We start from the raw sequence: 24,747 nt of genomic DNA on the forward strand, positions 1-24,747 counted from the left end.
TAAATACTCTGTGAATAAAACTAGAACACACCCATTTATTTGTTTAGAAACAAGGAATCAAAACCACTGTCACAGCCTAGCTAATGGGTTTATGGCAAGTAGAAAGAAAGTCTAGGAACATATTTACATGTACATTAATGAACTTACTCTATTTGGTGAAGCCTGAAAGATTAATTTATACAGAAGTACCTAAACTGAAGGTGTGCTTGCACAAATTAAAAAAGAATGCTAATGAAGAAAATCCTATGGTTAATTTTCAATTTAAAGATTATGTGCCTAGCACCAAAGACAGGGGCACTGCCTGTACCAAAAACAGTGGATAATTGAAACACAAATTACAAAGCTTACAAATCTGGCCATATCAAATGCAATTAAAATTATTCTTGAGGCATTAAAATATATATAACAAAACAAAGCAAACCAAAAAATAAGGTATACTTTTCAATTTATTATATAATTTCTTATCAGCTTAACACTCAATAACATAGCTTACCATTGCAACTACGAGGAGGTAATGTTTAATCCTGTCGTCCCTGGCAGTGCTCATCTCTCCTGGTGGGTACACTGACCGCCAGGCCACCAGCTGACTGACCGACTCATGGGTGGTGAGAGACTGAAGGCCATGGTGACAAGTAAAGAGCCAAACATGTCTCAGATCCTCAGATGACAAATGAGATGCTACAAGATGGCCCTAATGAATGTGAAAAATGTTTAACTGCAGCACAGCATATGCTAAAGAAACAAAAAAATTTAAAACAATATTATTGCACTCCTCTCTTCAGTTCTGTGGTTTATACTTCTTATACTATTACTTTCACCCATTTCTGTACAAACACTGTATCATGCTGAAATTAAAAAATATCTTCTCTTATATGAATTCCTTATAGTGTACTATGCACAAGTTACATCCTACTGATCACTGACCAAACATTTCCACTTCCTCCAGACTGCTCCTCATGCAGCTTTCAAAGACCATGTTTCATACCCAGTTAAAGTGTTGGCACTATTATATTGACATATATTTTGTATTCTGCATTTGTTGACAATCTTTTTTTTCCCAAAGATTCTTCAACCATTATTATTATATTTATGAGGAAGTATTGAAACCATATGAATCATAAAGCACCTGGAGAATGGGAAGTAATCAAGTCTGATCCAAGGAAGAGAATATATCAGAGTACAGTTAAGCCCCAACCTAGCCATTCTGACTCACAACACTTTTGCATTAACAGCATTGGTACTTTGTCTTGGAAATTAAAGAAATTACATTATGAATTAATTAATGAAGATGTTCATAGCTATAAGAGCACTGCTCTTATAGCTATGAACAAGTAATTACACTACACATTATTCCACCAATGCAAATTTACAACCAAGAATATGATCACTGTAAAAAAGTCTTATTCTCCAAACAGAAAGGATCTGTGAATGAATCTTGTAGAGCTGATTAAATAATCAAGTTGTATTAGTTTCTTCCTACACTTGAATGTAAGGTTTAAACGCTATATCTTACCTTATAGAATAAGCAGCAACCCAATATACTGTATAGGGACAGTGATTCCTCATAATCAGAATCCTGAAATTGAAGCACTCATTTTTACCACAGAAATTTTGATAACTATGATTATAGAGTTAAATATTTACATATAATCGAAATATGATGCATCTGCCATCTCCCACAGAGGCAGGGAGACCCAAAAAACAAGAAACGCTCACCATCACCATCTTGCCATAGGCGTCCCGACTTTACAGCTCATTGCTCCTCCAAAATGCAATATTTCCACCCTTCAGAGCACAAGCACTGTACTTCCCACCTCCAGAACTCAAGTCTGGATAACCAGTTTTCCTGAATCCCTTCATGAAAGTTACCTTGTTCACACTGAAACAGCACATCAAATCATAAAAACCACTTGCTCCACTCACTCCTATCTAACACACTCACACATGACTGTTGAATGTCCAAGCCCCTTGCATACAAAATCTCATCACTGTGCTCTCTCCTATGTTCACTTTTAATCTTCTTTTACATACCCTCCCAAATTTGTCTACCAACCTTTGTTGCTTCTCTAAAGAATTTCCAAAAAACACCATGTTATTGGCAAAAAGCAACTGTGACAACTGAAACTTAGTATTAGATCCTTTGTCTTTGAATCCCACACCTCTCCCCAACAACCTAACATTCACTTCTTTTACAACCCTATCTAAAAATATGCTAAACAACCATGGTGAATAATATAATGTAAATATTATCCAGAGAATCTGTAGGGCTGAAGAGTTGTAGAGGTGGTTTGAACATTTAGAGAGGATGGAGAAAATTTGATGATTCAGAGAGTGCATAACTCTGTAGCGGAGGGAAGGCAGGGTAGAGGGGTCATCCTAAGAAAAGTTGGAGGGAGGGGGTAAAGGAGGTTTTGTGCCTAAGGGGCTTGGACATCCAACATGCGTGTGTAAGCATATTAGAAAAGGGTGAGTGGAGGCAAGTGGTTTTTATGACCTAACATGGTGTTGGAATGTGAGCAAGGTAACATTTATGAAGGGATTCAAGAAAACTGGTTAGCTGCACTTGAATTCTGGAGGTGGGTAGTACAGTTCCTGGGCTCTGAAGGAGGGGTGGAAATATTGAAGTTTGGAGGGGTATCAAAACTGTAGTATCAGCATTCCTCATTAAAGACAGTGATGGTGAAAGGTTTCTTCTATTTCAGGTCACCTTGCCTTGGTGGGAGATGGTCAGTATGTTAAAAAAAAAAAATCATGCATCCCTGTCTAAAGCCTACAGGTATGCATGTCTAAGTAGGCCTAAGTTTAAAGTCAATAATCTTCATACCAAGACTAAAAATAGGTCAAATGGGAAAATCTCTCTCTCTCTCTAGTGGGTCACTGAAATAGCAGAAGCACTCTATTATCTATATAACAAATTAAGAATAAAGACCTTTTCCCCACATGAGGCATACTCTCCATGTGGTGAATTAGAATCAAACTAGGGAAGTAGTATCTTGCAGCCTTAATAAGGAGTGCAGTATACTAGAATCTTCATTTCTCTACCATGACATTTAACATGTGTTTATCATGGATTATTAATAATTTATGCCCTTTTGGTATAAAATGTCATGTATGACCTAGAGGATGACTTAATCACAACAGTCTGAGTAATATACATCAAATACAGTAGAACATCGGCATTCAAACTTAATTCATTCCAGAAGGCCCTTCGAACGCCAATCTGTCCGAGTACCGAAAAAAATTTTCCCAACAATTTTCTTTTTGGTTGACTGTTATCACTAGCCCTCTTAGGCCCCATGGTGACTTATATAAACAAATAATATAAAAAACACCAAAAAATGCAAGGAAACACAAAATAGTTTAGAGCGAAGTTTTGGCAGGTTGTGAGTGTTTGGTCAAGTGCTGAGCAAACAGTTGACTATTGAGCGATTTGTTCACTGAACAAAGTGTTCAAATACCAAAATGTTCGAGTACGGAGCTGTTCGAGTACCAGGGTTCCACTGTATGTGGCTTGTAGCACAGTGATAGCTCATTTGGCTCACAACAAGGACTCAGGCTCAGTCCTGGGATGGGTTGCAATATGCACATTTTAATATACCCGTTACCCCTGTACACAGAGCAATAAATAGGTACTTGGGTAGTAGGTGGTAGTACAATATACACAGGATAGGGTTAGGGTCTGAAATGTGCTGAGGTAGGATAATAGCTCTTAGCCTACAAATTCAAGTGTAATAAAATCTGTTACATATGCTTGATAGTTTTACCCATAAACTATTTCCTCGCTGGTGTTACAACCTAGGCATTTGTCAAAACTGCCAAATTCTTGTTAATGTCTGAGATTATACATTATGCCCATAGAAAGTGCTAAATCCATGAGGATCATATATAAGGATCATATGTATATAGCAGAGGTGCAAGTGATGGTACAGAGGGAGAGGTGAAGGCATTTTAAGGTAAGGACATCAACAGAAAGATATGTGACAAGACGGCAAATTCGTGGAGCAAATCTTAGTCAGTCATGGAGAGTATTTACATTACAGGTGGGAATGCACACAATATCTGCCACACTGAGACAGACAACATACTGTTTTGAAACTGAATTGATTCATGCAAATGTTGAACTATTTAGACCACTAAGTGTTTTTAAGCTGGTCAATAAATTTACTTTGATAACTCAAGCTCTAGCAGCCATAATGATATACATGTAGCATTTTTTACTTTGAGTATTACAACTGATTTCTACAAAATTACTGAAAGTGCAATAATACTTACATCATCACCGAAGTCCCCAGATTCCAGCTCACTAAGGCAGTTGTCAATTTGAAGCTGTGGATATTTGTTTTACCTTTAAAAATTAATCATGATATTTATTTTAAATTTATTCAGTAGGGTATTGTCTAATATTTTATTTTTTAAATAGTCTTGATTAAATGTACAATTACAAACACTACAATCTAGGACATTTAACAAGCTCCACAAACTTTAAATATTCCATCTGCAATAAAATAAAATAAAAACTCACAAGCAATCCTGCAGACCTAAGACTTTTCAGGTGTCACCAAACAGTTTTCAACCCCTTTCCCAAAATATGAGACTAGTCAAGTAACAGATAAATGGTCTGTATCTCTCTGTTTATCATTCAGTTTCTGTATGTTTATAAACTTGAAACCTCTTTCAAGTTTTTAAACTTGAACTTGTTTTAAAGTACTATCAGAAACATATGAAATATATGAAACATATGAAATATATGAAATATATGAAATAGTGAGAAATGTGTATGTTACTGAGGCAAACTTCAGATATTTGAATGAAAAAAAATTATAAAAATTAAACCTAAATTAGAATGCAAATACGAATCCAGGAAAACTTAAAACACTAAAAGTGCTCCTGTTGGCTAATAGGAGAAGATAGACTTTATAACCACATTCAAGATCATAAAAGTATACAAAGCAATAAAGGGGAATGCTTAGCTTAGTCAACAAAAGAAGAAAAAAAAGGGCTGCTACAAATTTATACAAAAAAAATTTCTTCAAAAATAACTGTACTAAAAAATACAGCAATTGGGTTCAAGAGCAATATAATCAGCAGAAAATTAAAAAAAAAGAAAAGTCAGGTGCTTGCCCTAATTGGAGTTATGGGAAAAAAATTACCTTTATTTCACCGCCATCTTGTAAAATAAGCCACGTTGGGTATGCAAAAATAAAACTCTGGGGAATGATAGGAATCAGTGGCAGGTACGGGTTCAGTTTTGCTGCCAATGGTTTTCCTGATGATTCCCTTTCAAGTCGCCCAGGATCCTTTCCTTCTCTAGGGCCCTGACCAAGTACTGTTCCTAATATATGGCTCATCAGGTGGTCCAAGTAGGCTTTGTTTTTTGCATCACCAACTCCTCTAAAAAGTGGAAAGAAATGGTATAAAATACAAACAAGATGGATAAAGAAACAAATGTAGTGTAGAGCAAACCTTTACTGACAAACTGGGCTTTATCAAGTCACAAACAGATCTGTTTGTCTTGATAAAGCCCACTGTGTGAGCAAAACATTGTCAATAAAGGATCACATTATAATGCATTTGTCTTTATCCATCCTCTGAAAACTAGAATAGATATTAATTCACAAAAATGCCAATAAGAAATATGTTTTAACACAGTAAATGCATTCAAATCAGGCTGCACTGTATCCAGTGAATAAATAAAAAGGCTATGCAAGACTTTTAATTATTATTATTATCACAATGGCCGATTCCCACCAAGGCAGGGTGGCCCGAAAAAGAAAAACTTTCACCATCATTCACTCCATCACTGTCTTGCCAGAAGGGTGCTTTACACTACAGTTTTTAAACTGCAACATTAACACCCCTCCTTCAGAGTGCAGGCACTGTACAGTGGACCCCCGCATAACGATTACCTCCGAATGTGACCAATTATGTAAGTGTATTTATGTAAGTGCGTTTGTACGTGTATGTTTGGGGGTCTGAAATGGACTAATCTACTTCACAATATTTCTTATGGGAACAAATTCGGTCAGTACTGGCACCTGATCATACTTCTGGAGTGAAAAAATATCGTTAACCGGGGGTCCACTGTACTTCCCATCTCCAGGACTCAAGTCCGGCCTGCCGGTTTCCCTGAATCCCTTCATAAATGTTACTTTGCTCACACTCCAACAGCACGTCAATAATTAAAAACCATTTGTCTCCATTCACTCCTATCAAACACACTCACACATGCCTGCTGGAAGTCCAAGCCCCTCGCACACAAAACCTCCTTTACCCCCTCCCTCCAACCTTTCCTAGGCCGACCCCTACCCCGCCTTCCTTCCACTACAGACTGATATACTCTTGAAGTCATTCTGTTTCGCTCCATTCTCTCTACATGTCCGAACCACCTCAACAACCCTTCCTCAGCCCTCTGGACAACAGTTTTGGTAATCCCGCACCTCCTTCTAACTTCCAAACTACGAATTCTCTGCATTATATTCACACCACACATTGCCCTCAGACATGACATCTCCACTGCCTCCAGCCTTCTCCTCGCTGCAACATTCATCACCCACGCTTCACACCCATATAAGAGCGTTGGTAAAACTATACTCTCATACATTCCCCTCTTTGACTCCAAGGACAAAGTTCTTTGTCTCCACAGACTCCTAAGTGCACCACTCACTCTTTTTCCCTCATCAATTCTATGATTCACCTCATCTTTCATAGACCCATCTGCTAACTTGTAAAAATGTGGTATAAGTCAAGGATCGTGCTTCCACCAATCCTTGAGCTGGATAACTCGCACACATTTACCTCTTAACATGTAAAATAAGACTGGTTACATAAATAACTAGGCATCCAAATACTGCACTGAGCTACACAATGCATAATTATGCTGGCCAGGTCATTATTATATACTTGCGGAAAAACTAAACCCAGAGGGCTCAAATAGCACCAGGAAAATAGGGATAATCAGGTTTGATCCAAGGAGTGGGATATGGAGCTCCAATTCCTTGGATGAAAAACCCCTATACAAGCATCAAGGCACTCCCCATAGGTTAAACCACCATGCAGTCAAATAGGTGCTAAACTTAATTCAGTATTTAAAATATTTTACTGCACACCCTTTCCAAGAAGTAGCAAAAGGTTCTCTGGTGGATTTACAATTCTCAACTGTGAGACTCGAGACTTGTTATTATGTGCAGTGGAATGCGTTAAAAAAATATCACTACTTCCCAAAAATCTTGTGCAGCATGCCCAATGGGAATGGAAGTATTACTGTATGGCTCAGAATACTACAGTTTGAATTAAGAAAAACTATGCAAATTGTTTAATGAGCTACTTAGGATATATATTCTTAGTTTATAATCTGCCACTTTTAGCTCAGTATGCCTTCTTCCATCTCATTTTTCTCTTTTTGTAAAACCTATTTTTTACAACCAGATTTAGCCAAACAGAAGCCAGCTGGAGACAGCCGAATAACCAACACTGAAACAATTCATATGGGAAGCCAGTCATCTCTGTGATTCCTAGGATCCTTCACAAAAAAGTACTTTTTCAGATTTTAAAATGTAGTATGGTACACCATTCTATGTACAGGTTCTAATAATCTACAGTACTTAGGAATCCTACCACCTGTAATCCAAATCACAGTAGAAGCAGTTGTAAAACAGAGATGGATATACTAAGGACTGTGATACCAAGACAGGAAACTCATTACCTGTTACTCAAGTACAGGCATGCCTCGTTAATATGGTGCTCGCTTTAGAGTGTTTCATTAATAAGGTGCTCTTCAATTATATTAGTGCTTATTATTTTTGGCAGTGATGCACACACAAGCTAATCAGTGCCATTTTAAGGTTAGCAATATAGTACTATAGCATTTTTATTTATTATTTTTACTTTTGCATCGTTTCTTAGGCCTAGTGCTATTGCTCCCTTAATGATAGTTTGAATATGTTCTTAGGCTTCTATATGCACTAGCAGTGAAAAAAAGGCCGTGATTCACTGTAAAGTGACATTCACCTTATGACGGTGGTCTGGAACCTACCCTGTAGTATTAGCAAGGTATGCCTGTACTTTAACCTTTTGACTGTTTTGGTCGTATATATACATCTTACGAGCCAATGTTTTTGACGTATTAATATGCCAAAATTCTAGCGGCTTCAAATCAAGCAGGAGAAAGCTAGTAGGCCCACATGTGAGAGAATGGGTCTCCATGGTCAGTGTGAGCAGTATAAAAAAAAATCGGGGAGCCAGTGGTGCACTGTGGGAATGCCATTTCAGTAGTCCTTGTTCAGCATGCCTAGCGGTAAGAAATATCTGACTCCCCTTTGAATCTGGGCCTCTTCTCTTCCCAAGTGATAGGTCTAACACAGATGTAAGTGTCGGTGAAGATGAATTTCATGGTTTTGAGGAGTTTATGACTGAAAGAAATGCCCAGGATACCAGAAGAAAGAAAGAGAAAGAAAAAGAAAGAGAAATAATAAAAGAAAGAGAATAATAAAAGAAAGAAAGGGCAATAAAGAAAGAGAGAAAGGTAGGTAGGTAGGAAGGATGGTGGGGAAGAAGGCATGGGACCCCATGGGTGTGATGGTATAATATGTCATTTTGACAGCTACCACACTGTGATTCAGCACATTTAGAAGTCCACACACACACACACACACACACACACACACACACACACACACACACACAGCAGAATAATCCAGGATCAAATGGAAGGACAAGCACACTCCCCAGAAACACCTGCAGAAGGACTCCAGCCACGACACCCCAAAGGCAACTGAACAATCCAAACCAACCATCACACACCGATCCCTCTGTTTCCACCCCCCGCACCACAGTTACAGTATTAGAACAGAAGTTGAAGGTTTGGTACACAAATGCAGATGGATTAACGAATAAACATGAGGAATGGCAAGAAAGAATCAATGAGAAGTCCCCAGACATCATAGCAGTTACAGAAACAAAACTCACGGAGACAATAACAGATGCATTCTTCCCACCAGGATACCAGATCATGAGGAAAGATAGAAGGGGCAGGGGGGGAGGTGGGGTTGCTCTGCTTGTAAAAAACAGATGGAAATTCGAGAAAATGGAAGGCATAGATGAGACGGGAGAAAGAGACTACATAGCAGGTACAATTCAGTCTGGGGAACACAAAGTGGTCATTGCAGTGATGTATAATCCACCACAGAACTGCAGGAGGCCAAGAGAGGAATATGAAGAGAGCAACAGAGCAATGGTGGACACATTTGCTGAGGTGGCAAGAAGAGCTCATTCCAATAGAGCAAAGTTGCTGGTTATGGGGGATTTCAACCACAGGGAGATCGACTGGGAAAACCTGGAGCCACATGGGGGTCCCGAAACATGGAGAGCCAGGATGTTGGACGTGGTGCTGGAAAACCTCATGCACCAACATGTTAAGGACACTACCAGAGTGAGGGGGGAGGATGAACCAGCAAGATTGGACCTTGTGTTCACCCTGGGCAGCTCAGACATTGAGGACATCAAGTATGAGAGTCCCCTAGGAGCTAGCGACCACGTGGTTCTGTGCTTTGAATACATAGTAGAGCTGCAAGTGGAGAGAATAACAGGAGTTGAATGGGAAAAGCCTGACTATAAAAGAGGGGACTACATAGGGTTGAAGAACTTCCTGCAGGAGGTCCAGTGGGACAGAGAACTGGCAGGAAAGCCAGTAAGTGAAATGATGGAATATGTAACAACAAAATGTAAGGAGGCAGTGGAAAAGTTTATTCCCAAGGGCAACAGTAACAACGGGAATACCGGAACGAGCCCCTGGTTTACCCGACGGTGTAAGGAGGCAAAAACAAAGTGCAATAAAGAACGGAAAAAGTACAGAAGGCAGAGAACACACGAAAATAGGGAGATCAGTCACAGAGCCAGGAATGAGTATGCACAGGTAAGGAGGGAGGCCCAGCGACAGTATGAAAATGACATAGCATCGAGAATCAAGACTGACCCGAAACTGTTGTATAGCCACATCAGGAGGAAGACAACAGTCAAAGACCAGGTGATCAGATTAAGGACAGAAGGTGGAGAACTCACAAGAAATGATCAGGAGGTATGTGAGGAGCTGAACAGGAGATTTAAGGAAGTTTTTACAGTAGAGACAGGAAGGGCTGTGGGAAGACAGCACAGAAGGGAACATCAAGAGCGAATATACCAACAAGTGTTGGATGACATACGAACAACTGAGGAGGAGGTGAAAAAGCTCTTAAGTGACCTTGACACCTCAAAGGCAATGGGACCGGACAACATCTCCCCATGGGTCCTTAGAGAAGGAGCAGAGATGCTGTGCGTGCCTCTAACCACAATCTTCAACACATCCCTTGAAACTGGGCAACTACCTGAGAAATGGAAGACAGCTAATGTAGTCCCCATATTTAAGAAAGGAAACAGAAACGAGGCACTAAACTACAGACCTGTGTCTCTGACATGTATTGTGTGCAAAGTCATGGAGAAGATTATCAGGAGGAGAGTGGTCGAACACCTGGAAAGGAACAAGATTATAAATGAAAACCAGCATGGGTTCATGGAAGGCAAATCCTGTATCACAAACCTCCTGGAGTTTTATGACAAGGTAACAGAAGTAAGACACGAGAGAGAGGGGTGGGTAGATTGCGTTTTCCTAGACTGCAGGAAGGCCTTTGACACAGTTCCCCACAAGAGATTAGTGCAGAAGCTGGGGGATCAGGTGCATGTAAAAGGGAGGGCACTGCAATGGATAAGGGAATACCTGACAGGGAGGCAGCAACGAGTCATGGTACGTGAAGAGGTATCACAGTGGACGCCTGTTACGAGCGGGGTCCCACAGTGTTCAGTTCTAGGACCAGAGCTATTTTTGATATATGTGAACGACATGATGGAATTAATAGACTCTGAAGTGTCCCTGTTCGCAGATGATGTGAAGTTGATGAGAAGAATTAAATCGGACGAGGATGAGGCAGGACTGCAAAGAGACCTGGACAGGCTGGACATGTGGTCCAGTAACTGGCTTCTCGAATTCAATCCAGCCAAATGCAAAGTCATGAAGATTGGGGAGGGGCAAAGAAGACTGCAGACAGAGTATAGGCTAGGTGGACAAAGACTACAGACCTCACTCAGGGAGAAAGACCTTGGGGTGACCATAACACCGAGCACATCACCGGAGGCACACATCAACTAAATAACTGCTGCAGCATACGGGCGCCTGGCAAACCTGAGAATAGTGTTCCGATACCTTAATAAGGAATCGTTCAAGACACTGTACACTGTGTATGTTAGGCCCATACTGGAGTATGCAGCACCAGTCTGGAACCCACACCTGGTCAAGCACGTCAAGAAGTTAGAGAAAGTACAAAGGTTTGCAACAAGGCTAGTCCCAGAGCTCAAGGGAATGTCATACGAGGAAAGGTTAAGGGAAATCGGACTGACGACACTGGAGGACAGAAGGGTCAGGGGAGACATGATAATGACATACAAGATACTGCGGGGAATAGACAAGGTGGACAGAGATAGGATGTTCGAGAGAGGGGGGACAGGGACAAGGGGTCACAACTGGAAGCTGAAGACTCAGACGAGTCACAGGGACGTTAGGAAGTATTTCTTCAGTCATAGAGTTGTCAGCAAGTGGAATAGCCTAGCAAGTGAAGTAGTGGAGGCAGGAACCATACATAGTTTTAAGAAGAGGTATGACAAAGCTCAGGAAGCAGAGAGAGAGAGGACCCAGTAGCGATCAGTGAAGATGCGGGGCCAGGAGCTGAGTCTCGACCCCTGCAACCACAATTAGGTGAGTACAATTAGGTGAGTACACACACACACACACACACACACACACACACACATTAGGAAGTATTTCTTCAGTCATAGAGTTGTCAGCAAGTGGAATAGCCTAGCAAGTGAAGTAGTGGAGGCAGGAACCATACATAGTTTTAAGAAGAGGTATGACAAAACTCAGGAAGCAGAAAGAGAGAGGACCCAGTAGCGATCAGTGAAGAGGCGGGGCCAGGAGCTGAGTCTCGACCCCTGCAACCACAATTAGGTGAGTACAATTAGGTGAGTACACACACACACACACACACACACACACACACACACACATATCAAGCTTCCAGAAGATAATAGCAGTTCTATGAAAGTGTTCAGTGACTATATATGTGTACAGTGGCACCTTTGGATACAAACAGCTCAAAATGCGAACAATTATGTAAGTTTTTTTATTATTATCACACCGGCCGATTCCCACCAAGGCAGGGTGGCCCGAAAAAGAAAAACTTTCACCATCATTCACTCCATCACTGTCTTGCCAGAAGGGTGCTTTACACTACAGTTTTTAAACTGCAACATTAACACCCCTCCTTCATTATGTAAGTGCTTTTGTAAATTCATTTTTGGGGGTCTAAAATGGATTAATCTAATTTACATTATTCCTTACGGGAACAAATTCGTTCGGTATCAGCACTCAGTTTTCTGGAATGAAATAAGTTTGTATCCTGAGGTACCACTGTATATATATTATAGAAACTGGAAGGAAGGAAGGAAAGAATGAAGGAAGAAAGAAAGAGAGAAAGAGAAAAAGAAAGAAAGAAAGAGAAAAAAGAAAGAAAGGTAGGTAGGTAGGTAGGAAAGAAGGAATGATGACACATGACCATTTACCTAGGATAACTGCCTAACACAAATGTCTGCTACTACAGTGGACCCCCGGTTTACGATCAGCTCCCAATGCGACCAATTATGTAAGTGCATTTATGTAGTAAGTGCGTTTGTACGTGTATGTTTGGGGGTCTGAAATGGACTAATCTAATTCACAATATTCCTTATGGGAACAAATTCGGTCAGTAATGGCACCTGAACATACTTCTGGAATGAAATAATATCGTAAACCGGGGGTCCACTGTACTTTGAAGAAAACTGCTCAGACAAGGTGTTTTGTCTGTGCACATACAAAAATGCAGAGACACTCATTTTATGTGTGAGGGGTGTAAAACACCATTGTGTATGAAACCATGTTTCAAAGAGTTCCACAAGCTGCAGAACTTCTAGGAACATGTCCAGTGACTGTACATTTGTATATAAATTTTAGAACAATAGTAATAAACAATTTTTGTATTGTTTGTGTAAACAAGTTTTGCAAACAATATGTTGACAATTATTTTTGTGCGCTTATTGTGTTGGATATGAGTGTATATGTACAGGTACCATCCAACTTACGACCGGGTTCGGTTCCAAGAAACCAGTCGTAAGTCAAAATGGACATAAGTCAAACCTTATTACTGAATATCAATATCACATTTTTGTAATGACTTTATTTTATTGTTTTATTTTGGTATTTCATTTTTTACTTTACTTTTTATGCTGTTAGTACTGTATTTTATGCTGTAAGGTTTATGATAAACACTGTGTACAACACAAACAGTTGTTTATTTCCCAGAAATTTGGCACAGAAAACAAGGTCGTAAGTCAAATGGTCATATGTCAAGCAGGTCGTAAGTCGGATGGTAGGTGTATATGCACATTGTACCTTACTTTGGTCTAACAGGCCACATAAGTTACCTGAAAAAATAAAGTGGAAAAAACAAGAAACCTTTGAATGGGAGTAAAAAAAAAAGTTTACCGGGTGAGCAGCATTCACCGCTGTTGCCATACGCAGCTCATTTTCTGCCAACTTTACACCTCCATATCTCAGTAAGTACTGATCACAAATTTTTTTTTTAGGCTTAAAACACTCAGCAAATTAATCCTATCATTTTGGTAAGAAAAAATAATTGTTTTATTTGTTTTGAATATTTTTCGACATAGGAAGACAGTTTCAGAAATGGGCTTGCGACAGTCAAAGGGTTAAACAAATGTCCTAACTGTATTTTAGCCCAAATGTATATGCAGAGGATCTTTTATTGCAGTTATTGAGCAAAGCAATATCTGTAACTAGATTTTGGCTGAGAAGAGCGAGAATTCATGCTTGATTTCCACTTCATTCCATCTACAATAAAAATTCTGTGGTGTTCCACCAATGTCAGGGTCTATGGATCTACTTGCCTTAGACTGAGTGAAAAAAACCTACTTGGTCATGTAGGAAGGATATTCTTTTATAATGGTGTAGTGCGCAATATACCATCATTTTTGACATTTAGATCCTTATGTTCCGAACAGCTGTTACCAAAAAAAAAAAAAAAAAAATCAACTTACTTGGAAAGTGTCTCAAATTCAAACCTCACGAGACTGGCAATCTGCTCCATCAGTGCAACAATATCATGACTGGATACACTGCAAAAACAAAGGATTAATAATTAAAAAAAATTATACCATTGTAACTTATGGCATTTCAACAACACACACTTTTATAGCATTGAAAATATTTGTCCCTTAAATGCATTTCAATAGTTTATGTCTGTAATGCAGTATATATTATATTATATATTAACATTTTCTGAAAATTTATTTGTATATCTATTTAATTTCTTCTTTAAAATCCAAATGTATGTAAAATCTAAAAACTTTTGCATAAATTTTATTTGCAAATGATAGCTGCTTGAATTAACTTCATTGAATTTGTAGGCAGATGGTTTCAAGTGTCATATGTAAAATAAATCCATTAACTTCTATGTACTGCATGGCATTTGAGCACAGTACTTACTGCATGGCACTTGAGCACAGTACTTACTGCATGGCACTTGAGCACAGTACTTACTGCATGGCACTTGAGCACAGTACTTACTGCATGGCACTTGAGCACAGTACTTACTGCATGGCACTTGAGCACAGTACTTACTGCATGGCACTTGAGCACAGTACTTACTGCATGGCACTTGAGCACAGTACTTACTGCATGGCACTTGAGCACAGTACTTACTGCATGGCACTTGAGCACAGTACTTACTGCATGGCACTTGAGCACAGTACTTACTGCATGGCACTTGAGCACAGTACTTACTGCATGGCACTTGAGCACAGTACTTACTGCATGGCACTTGAGCACAGTACTTACTGCATGGCACTTGAGCACAGTACTTACTGCATGGCACTTGAGCACAGTACTTACTGCATGGCACTTGAGCACAGTACTTACTGCATGGCACTTGAGCACAGTACTTACTGCATGGCACTTGAGCACAGTACTTACTGCATGGCACTTGAGCACAGTACTTACTGCATGGCACTTGAGCACAGTACTTACTGCATGGCACTTGAGCACAGTACTTACTGCATGGCACTTGAGCACAGTACTTACTGCATGGCACTTGAGCACAGTACGTACTGCATGGCACTTGAGTATGGTACTTACTGCATGGCACTTGAGCATGGTACTTACTGCATTGCACTTGAGCACAATATTTACTGCATGGCACTTGAGCACAGTACTTATTGCATGGCACTTGAGCACGGTACTTACTGCATGGCACTTGAGCATGGTACTTACTGCATGGCATTTGAGCATGGTACTTACTGCATGGCATTTGAGCACAGTACTTACTGCATGGCACTTGAGCACAGTACTTACTGCATGGCATTTGAGCACAGTACTTATTGCATGGCACTTGAGCACGGTACTTACTGCATGGCACTTGAGCATGGTACTTACTGCATGGCATTTGAGCATGGTACTTACTGCATGGCATTTGAGCACAGTACTTATTGCATGGCACTTGAGCACGGTACTTACTGCATGGCACTTGAGCATGGTACTTACTGCATGGCATTTGAGCATGGTACTTACTGCATGGCATTTGAGCACGGTACTTACTGCATGGCACTTGAGCATGGTACTTACTGCATGGCATTTGAGCACAGTACTTACTGCATGGCACTTGAGCACAATACTTACTGCATGGCACTTGAGCACAGTACTTACTGCATGGCACATGAGCACAATACTTACTGCATGGCATTTGAGCATGGTACTTACTGCATGGCACATGAGCACAATACTTACTGCATGGCACTTGAGCACAGTACTTACTGCATGGCACATGAGCACAATACTTACTGCATGGCACTTGAGCATGGTACTTACTGCATGGCACTTGTGCACAGTACTTACTGCATGGCACTTGAGCATGGTACTTACTGCATGGCACTTGAGCACAGTACTTACTGCATGGCACTTGAGCATGGTACTTACTGCATGGCACTTGAGCACAGTACTTACTGCATGGCACATGAGCACAATACTTACTGCGTGGCACTTGAGCATGGTACTTACTGCATGGCACTTGTGCACAGTATTTACAGCATGGCACTTGAGCATGGTATTTACTGCATGGCACTTGAGCACAGTACTTACTGCATGGCACTTGAGCACAGTACTTACTGCATGGCACTTGAGCACAGTACTTACTGCATGGCACTTGAGCACAGTACTTACTGCATGGCACTAGAGCACAGTACTGCATGGTACTTGAGCACAGTACTGCATGGCACTTGAAGCAAAGACAGAGTATCATAGGAAATCCTCCACTTACAAATGACCAATTAACAGATATACAGTGGAACTTCTACTTATGAGTTTAATCTGTTCCGTGACCTTGCTTGCATCTGGATTTGCTTTTTTGCAGAGTCAGTTTTCCTCATTTAATTTAAATGAAATGGAATTAATTCTTTCCAGTGGAATTCCAGGCATGACAAAATACTTCAATAATTTCCCTAATATCAACTCTTTGGCTTATTTATCTATCACACATCATCAAATATGACATAATAAACAATATTAATAACACAGAAATATGATATATACACTAGAATGAATAAAATACATGTCATTACATATGTGGCTTGCGGTGGTGACAGCGGCCATTGTTGCTGTTGAGGTTTATAGGGCCACCACAGCAGCCATTCCTGCTCCTGACTACAGGTGTAGAGAACCTAGGATAACCCAAAAAAAAGTCAGACAGAGTGACTTATAATTGCTACTCTTAATGCTACACTTAATTGTTACACTCTTAACCCTTAAACTGTCCAAACGTAGATCTATGTTTGCACGTGTAGCGCTCCGACCTTGATTTTCTCCATAAGAAAGAATGTAAAAAAATGTAGATCTATGTTCGGAGCGCTACACGAGCGAATGTAGATCTACGTTTGGACAGTTTAAGGGTTAATGCTACACTTAATTGCTATACTCTTAATGCTACACTTAATTGCTACACTCTTAATGCTACACTTTGTCAATGACTCCTTCTGCTTTAATATTGTACATATAGTAGAAGTGGTATGCTGGTACTGCGTGGCCAAGTCCTTAGCCCTCCACTTAGTTTGTTTAACTATGATTTCCTGTTTTAATTCCATGAGAATCATCTTCTTTTTCTTCTCAGCACTGTCCTTTTCACTTGCTTTCTTAGGACCCATGGTTAGAAACAAGAGATTTCACAAAATAACTGCATGAAATGTAAGGAAAACACGAGAATTCCCTCCACCATGAGTGGAACGGACTGAGCATCGGAAACTCACTTATAGTATAAGGTACAACAACTTCTGCCACTGTTGCTTCATGTTGTCTGCCACTGCTGCTTCATGATGTCTGCCACTGCTGCTTCATGTCTGCCACTGCTGCTTCATGTTGTCTGCCACTGCTACCTCATGACGTCTGCTCTCACTTTTGCTAGAGTGTTGAAGAGCTTTCCAATATGTGAAGGTTGAGGGGCAGTGCCAATCGGACAGGTATTAGACAGTGATGTCATTGATTTACTCTTGAATGTCGCCAAAGAATTGAGCCTTTCTGCTACTTTGAGCTCAATTTCAATGTACTTTTCTTCATGAAACCAATCAAAATCATATCTGTTTCTGTAGTATATCTTCCATTCTATCAAATGAGACCAAAAAAACGAGAATACAACTACAAAAACCTTACAAAAATATACTGCTAGAGGGAGGCTAATGGCTGAGAAGTGAACTCCGTTATTTATGGTCTGATTTCTTTCATTTTTGGTGTACGTTAAGCATCTTTCCATCATACACTGCCCAACTTTCAATAAGATAGTCCACCAAACAACTGAGATCCAATTCCCTAAATTAAGAGCAAGAGCCCCTCACCAGCGTAAAGGAACCTTGAGGCCCGCTCGCATCTGGAAATTTCGCTCGCGTCTGGAAGCAAAAAATCAACCGAGCGGCTGCTCATATCTGGAAAAACTCACACATGGATGCACTCGTAAGTAGAGGTTCCACTGTATATGCATTTACAAAGTTCACTGACTTACAGAATCTAACCCATAATTATGAACATGTATAACCATCATTTGGATTATTGTTTTCTATTGGGACTGCCTTGAGTGCTCAGCCTATCTCTGCAATGCCTGCTAGTCCAAGTACAGTGGACCCCCGCATAGCGACTTTAATCCGTGCAAGAGGGCTCATTGTTATGCGAAATGATCGGTATGCGAATGAATTTTCCCCATAAGAAATAATGGAAATCAAATTAATCCGTGCAAGACACCCAAAAGTGTGAAAAAAAAAAAATTTTTACCACATGAAATATACATTTTCCTACACACAAAGAGAAGGATACATGCACAATAGTAGAGTAGTACATGCACAATATATATTGTGCATGTACTACTCTACTAAATGAAGAATAAATGACACTTACCTTTATTGAAGATGCAGCAATGACTGATGAGACACTGTGTCCTGGGAGTGCCTTTTCCTCCTGAGTACTGTAGGTCCTGTTTGGCATGTTCTTCCAGAACAGGCCTTATCACACTGTGTATGCCACTACGATTCTTAAATCTCTCAAACCAACCTTTGCTGGCTTTAAATTCACCAATATGAGCACTAGTTCCAGGCATTTTTCCCTGTTCACCTGGGTGTTAGTCGACTGGTGTGGGTTGCATCCTGGGAGACAAGATTAAGGACCCCAATGGAAATAAGTTAGACAGTCTTCGATGACACTGACTTTTTTGGGTTATCCTGGGTGGCAAATCCTCTGGGGTTAATTGTTTCTTGGTATTCTCAATAAGCCACACCAACAACAGTGCTACAGCAGCAGCAGCAGCAGCAGCTGACAGTGCTACAGCAGCAGCAGACGATGCTACAGCAGCAGCAGACGATGCTACAGCAGCAGCAGACGATGCTACAGCAGCAGCAGACGATGCTACAGCAGCAGCAGACGGTACTACAGCAGCAGCAGCAGCAGCAGCTGACGGTGGTACAACAGCAGCAGCAGCTGACAGTTCTACAGCAGCAGCAGACGATGCTACAGCAGCAGCAGACGATGCTACAGCAGCAGCAGATGGTACTACAGCAGCAGCAGCAGCAGCTGACGGTGGTACAACAGCAGCAGCAGCAGACGATGCTACAGCAGCAGCAGACGATGCTACAGCAGCAGCAGATGGTACTACAGCAGCAGCAGCAGCTGACGGTGGTACAACAGCAGCAGCAGCTGACAGTGCAGCAGCAGCAGCAGCTGTACCACCAATAGTAGCGATAGTTGATTGGGGTTTATTATACAACCTGGCCAGCTCGGAGACACGCACTCCACTTTCATACTTATCAATGATCTTTTTCTTCATCTCTATAGAAATTCTCACCCTTATTGCTGTAGGGTTGGCACTAGAAGCTTTCTTGGGGCCCATGGTCACTTATTTTGCAGATAAAATCACCAAAAACACTGTAATAATACGAAATGTTCCGATTGTATGCTTGGATGTTACCGCGGAGGCTGGCTGGTAAACAATGCCACCGGCGGCACATGTGAGGCTGGTTAAGGGCGCACATTGGACGCGTCTCAGACGAAGAGCGGTGAGCGGGTTTTTGAGCGGTATGCGAGGCAAAATTTTTGCGATAAAAGCAAGCGGTATGCGGATTGAACGTTATGCGATGTGTACGGTATGCGGGGGTCCACTGTAGTAGTTTCTCCACAGGGGATGCCTTGTCGGAAAACGATTACTTGAAACTAGTAATGCCATCTCTTGTTGATGTCATATGCCGTCTGCAGAAAGACGTCTCTGTTGCGGCTAGTGCTCTAACTAGAGTGTCTGTTGTTGTTCCTAATGTTCCAGATGGTGATAACGTCCTAGTTGACAGTGATTCCTGCAAAGTCAAGGGTTTATTTGTTGAACCTTCCTTACATGTTGTAAGACAGAGTAAGATCCATTTATTCCTTGCTAACACTTCGGGTCACAGTGTTCGTCTCAGAGCAAATACCAATCTTGTTGACCTGGTTCACTATCCTTACCCTGTTCAAGTACAGGATGACGTGCCACCTGACCAGTGGGTCGGTGCTATTTCAACAGGGGAGACCTCATCCACTCCACTGGATCAATCCATTCCACCAGTTGAGGAGAAAGACTTAGCTCCCACTGACTTCCCAGACGAAGTCAAGCGCTTGTTGATGCTGTTGAACAAACGTCATAGACCCATTGCCTTACCAGGTGAGAAGATGGGTATAACGAACTTATTGTCCCATCGTATTCCACTTGAACCTGGTACTAGGCCTATCTACATACCTGCGTACAGAATGCCTCATTCCCAAGTTGCTGTTGCAGAAGAACTGATCAATCAAATGCTCGATGATGGAGTTATTGCACATAGTAATTCACCCTGGAATGCACCCTTAATCCTAGTGCCTAAGAAGGACAGTACTTGGCGCCCGGTGATTGACTTTAGGAAGTTAAATGCGAAAACTATTCCAGATCACTTCCCACTTCCTGTACTTGGTGATCTTTTATGCAATATTGGAGATAACAAAGTCTTCTCGACCCTGGACTTGTTACAAGGGTTTTGGCAAGTCCCTCTTCACGAGGACAGCCAAGAGTCAACCTCATTCTCCACTCCCACAAGTCATTATCACTTCCTTCGAATGGCTTTTGGATTAAGATCCTCTCCTATCACATTCTCTAGACTCATGACCAATATCTTTAGAGGTCTTATAGGTAAAGCACTTATGGTGTACTTAGATGACGTAATCGTCATGTCCGAAGATGTGGATACACACCTGAAAAGACGTGATATAGTACTTGGTAAGCTTGAAGAAGCCAATTTAAAGATCAAAGTGTCCAAATGTCAATTTTTCAGATCAGAAATTAAGTTTCTTGGTCACGTAGTCACTCCTAGAGGGGTTACGACTGATCAAAGTAAAGTAACGGCAGTACTAAATTTTCCATCCCCCAAAACTGCTGATGCTGTAAGATCCTTTGTGGGTCTAGCAGGTTTCTACAGATCTTTCATTGCTAATTTTTCTTCAATAGCAGCTCCTCTAACTGAATTGCTTAAGAAAGATGCTCCTTTCGTCTGGACCTTCCGTCAAGAAAGAGCATTCCAGACACTAAAAGAAAAGCTAACGTCCGCTCCCATTTTGAAATTCCCAGATTTTTCTAAGCCCTTCTATTTGACAACTGACACTAGTTCAATTGGCAAGGTGCCGTACTAGCTCAGAAGACTGATGGCAAGTACAATGCAGTTGCATTTGCTAGCCGAGTCCTTACGAAGGCTGAACGTAATTATACAGTAACTGAGCAAGAGCTTTAGCAATAGTATGGTCTTTAAAGCACTTCCGAGACATTATTTACCAGTACCCTGTTCATGTCTTGACAGACCATGCACCACTGATACCTTTATTCCAGAACAAACAACCTACTGGAAGGTTAGTCAGATGGACCTTGACTATCCAAGAGTTCAATCCCACTTTTGAACATTTACCTGGCAAGTCAAATGTAGTCGCAGATGCTTTATCGTGACACGTTAGTGTAGTTACTGCAGATCCTCCATTTACTGCAGAGGATGTAAAGAATGCCCAAAGAACAGATCCCATGTGGTCTGGTGTGATTCGATTCTTGCTCCAGGAAGATCTTATTCTGACTGTGAAGCCACCAGCACCCATCAATGACTTTGTAATGAGCCAAGAATTACTGTATCGAACAGCCAAGTTGGGTACTCCAAGTAGAAGAGTGTACCAGTTAGTAATTCCACAGTCACTAGTGAACGTACCTCTACAGCTAGTTCACGATGCACCAGGTGTTGCACACCCTGGTATGGATCGTTCTGTGAAACAAGCCAGAATGAAGTACTTTTGGCCACGTATGGCAACTGACATTTCAGAGTATGTTAAGAAATGCAGTGTTTGTATGCAACATAAAGGAAATGTCAATGGTCCTAATCCAATCCAAGTGTACCCAACCACTAGCGAACCGTGGGAAAGAGTTGCCCTTGATTTGTTAACCAATTTTAAATGTTCCCTCCAAGGCAACAAACATCTGTGTGTTATGGTAGACCATTTCACCAGATATTGTGAGTTAGTTCCTATTGCAGATAAGACTGCAGAGACAGTAGCTAAAGCATTTAAAGAATGCATTATCTGCAGGCATACCACCCCTAAGTCCTTAGTAACAGATAATGGAGGTGAATTCTGTAATGAGATTCTTGAAAATTTGTGTACTTTGTACAAGATCTCTAAATCCACCATTGTTCCTCATCATCCTGCCAGCAATGGGTTAGCTGAACGAACCAATAAGAAAGTACTTGATGTTTTGAGAGCCACTATCAACCCCAATAGTGAAACTTGGGATGAAGTTATACCAGATGTTCAATGTGCCATAAATTCTGCTTACAATGCTTCCATAGGTGATACTCCACTTTATGCATTGTATGGTGTAGACAAGCGTTTACCCTATGAGTTGTTATATTCCACTCCGAAACCCAATTACAACCATGATGATTTCGTAGCAACTCGTACAAGCATGGCTCAGAGTGTTTTTAGAAGAATCTGTGAAACACTTCATAAATCAACAGCAGACTTTACTAGAGTAACTAATAGCCGTGCTAAACCATCAAAAGTTAAAGTAGGTTCAAGAGTAATGCTGACAAATTTCAACAAAACATCCGCAATGCCTAAGCTTGATCAAAAGTTTGTTGGCCCTTATCGAGTTGTAGAACATATCTTTGGCAATAAGTATAAGGTTAGAGAAATTAGTACTGGTAAGTACAAAGAATCGCATTTAGATCATATGAAATTAGTATGCGATGTTGATGATATTGCTACCCAGACTAATGTGACAGATGCTGAAAATCCTCTTGACTCTGTACCCTCTACCTCAAATACTCAGTCAGATATTCAACCTGAATGTTGTTACTCCTTGCGTACTCGACAAGTAATGAGAAACCCACAAGTATCTTTTGTAGATACTCGTTCAGATCTCCCTCAGTCAAGGCATGTGTTAGCCATTGCAGAGGAATTCGATCCTCCCAGAGATGATAACCATTCTGCATATGTAAACCTCACCCTAGCAGAATTGGGTTTAAATGTACATAGCCTGTATAATTAGATGTCCGAGATGAAGGAAATTGTCAGCTGTGTGCTTTGTTATTAACTGATCAGTTTTTCAGAATTTGTTTTTTTCGTGTTCACGTTCCCTCCATATTCTGAGAATTTGACAGTAATGATCTGAGTGCACCAGATTTGCTTTGCTGTTAATTTCACCTTGTATATATATATTTATTCTTCCTCAGAATCCGTAGAGCACATGAATACAGATCGATCGATCAATTCCATCCATATTGTACAATGAATTGTTCTTATAAGTCGTAATGCATTACGTTAAAAGTGATTGCGTTAACACCCATTACGTAAAACTCATTTTGTTAACATCCAGTATGATACCATCCATTAGTTCTAAGTTATATATGAATTTGTTATTGTATAGAATCAGCCCAGAACCACCTGCCTGTTCAGCCTATAGCATAGTAGTGTATGTCGAGACGACATACGTAACATGACCGAGCTGTCAGCATAGTTGCTGATCCCCTTATATGTGTTATATAGATTAGCTGAGTATCATAGTACCATCCATGTGTTTATATAGAAGATCCCTTAGGCTTGTGACTGTATGACGTCACGGGGTACAGCTTGAGTCAGGGTGAGACGCGCTGCCTCGTTCTCAGTCGGCGTATAGACATCCATCCAGGCAGACATGGCAGGCTGGGCTCATCCCTTCCTTACCCCAGTCTGACAATATATAGTGTTACCATCCAACAAGGTGTTTACCTTCAACCCTCGTATCTCCTACCGAACCCCACACGACATAACCATCATTTGGATTATTGTTTTCTATTGGAAAATAAGTACAAATTCACAAACACCTTGCTCTTAGATTAGAACACGATTAGCACATCTTGTTCATTATATGGGGACTCCCTGTATTGTACTACGATTAAGAATACTCATTTTTTTTTTTAACAAGTCAGCCGTCTCCCACCGAGGCAGGGTGACCCAAAAAGAAAGAAAATCCCCAAAAAGAAAATACTACTTTCATCATCATTCAACACTTTCACCTCACTCACACAAAATCAGTTTTTGCAGAAGTGCTCAGAAAACAACAGTTTAGAAGCATATACATATAAAGATACACAACATATCCCTCCAAACTGCTAATATCCCAAAACCCCCTCCTTTAGAGTGCGGGCAATGTACTTCCCATTTCCAGGACTCAAGTCCGGCTATATAAGAATACTCATATACAGAGAAAATTGGCTATCCATGTTTTGTTCCAACTCTTGTTGTTGCTTACAAAGTCTTAAATTAAAAATTTGGCTTATGCTGTTTTGTCTTGATTTTCAGTTTAACTATTTTCACTGTACAGTATGTATATTGTACACTTTTCTCTGAAGCAATTTTAACACTTACTAGGAATGTGGCAGTGCAAGGAGGAACACATCATTATTCTCTCTAACATAGGCAACATGGTAGTATTCCCCATCTAGACACACAGTGGAGCTGGGAAAAGAAAACAATAAAAATGTAATAATAAATGTACTAATATTTTGTAAATGGGTATC

The 24,747-nt window shown here is 40.6% G+C and overlaps 1 protein-coding gene across 2 annotated transcripts in view; it reads right to left on the reverse strand.

Moving 5' to 3' along the window:
- The window catches only part of in (protein inturned), a 95,385-nt gene that overhangs the window by 33,919 nt on the left and 36,719 nt on the right, over positions 1 to 24,747 (reverse strand). For both annotated transcript variants that reach the window (XM_053782880.2, XM_053782881.2), the window contains exons 10-15: positions 24,596 to 24,685; positions 14,176 to 14,253; positions 5,151 to 5,391; positions 4,273 to 4,326; positions 1,514 to 1,576; positions 494 to 691 (exon numbers count right to left, since the gene is read on the reverse strand). In XM_053782880.2, coding sequence (XP_053638855.1) covers positions 494 to 691; positions 1,514 to 1,576; positions 4,273 to 4,326; positions 5,151 to 5,391; positions 14,176 to 14,253; positions 24,596 to 24,685 — 724 coding nt within the window. The remainder of the gene's footprint in view (positions 1 to 493; positions 692 to 1,513; positions 1,577 to 4,272; positions 4,327 to 5,150; positions 5,392 to 14,175; positions 14,254 to 24,595; positions 24,686 to 24,747) is intronic.

The sequence above is a fragment of the Cherax quadricarinatus genome, chromosome 28 (genome assembly GCF_038502225.1).
Source record: "Cherax quadricarinatus isolate ZL_2023a chromosome 28, ASM3850222v1, whole genome shotgun sequence".
Taxonomy (NCBI): domain Eukaryota; kingdom Metazoa; phylum Arthropoda; class Malacostraca; order Decapoda; family Parastacidae; genus Cherax; species Cherax quadricarinatus.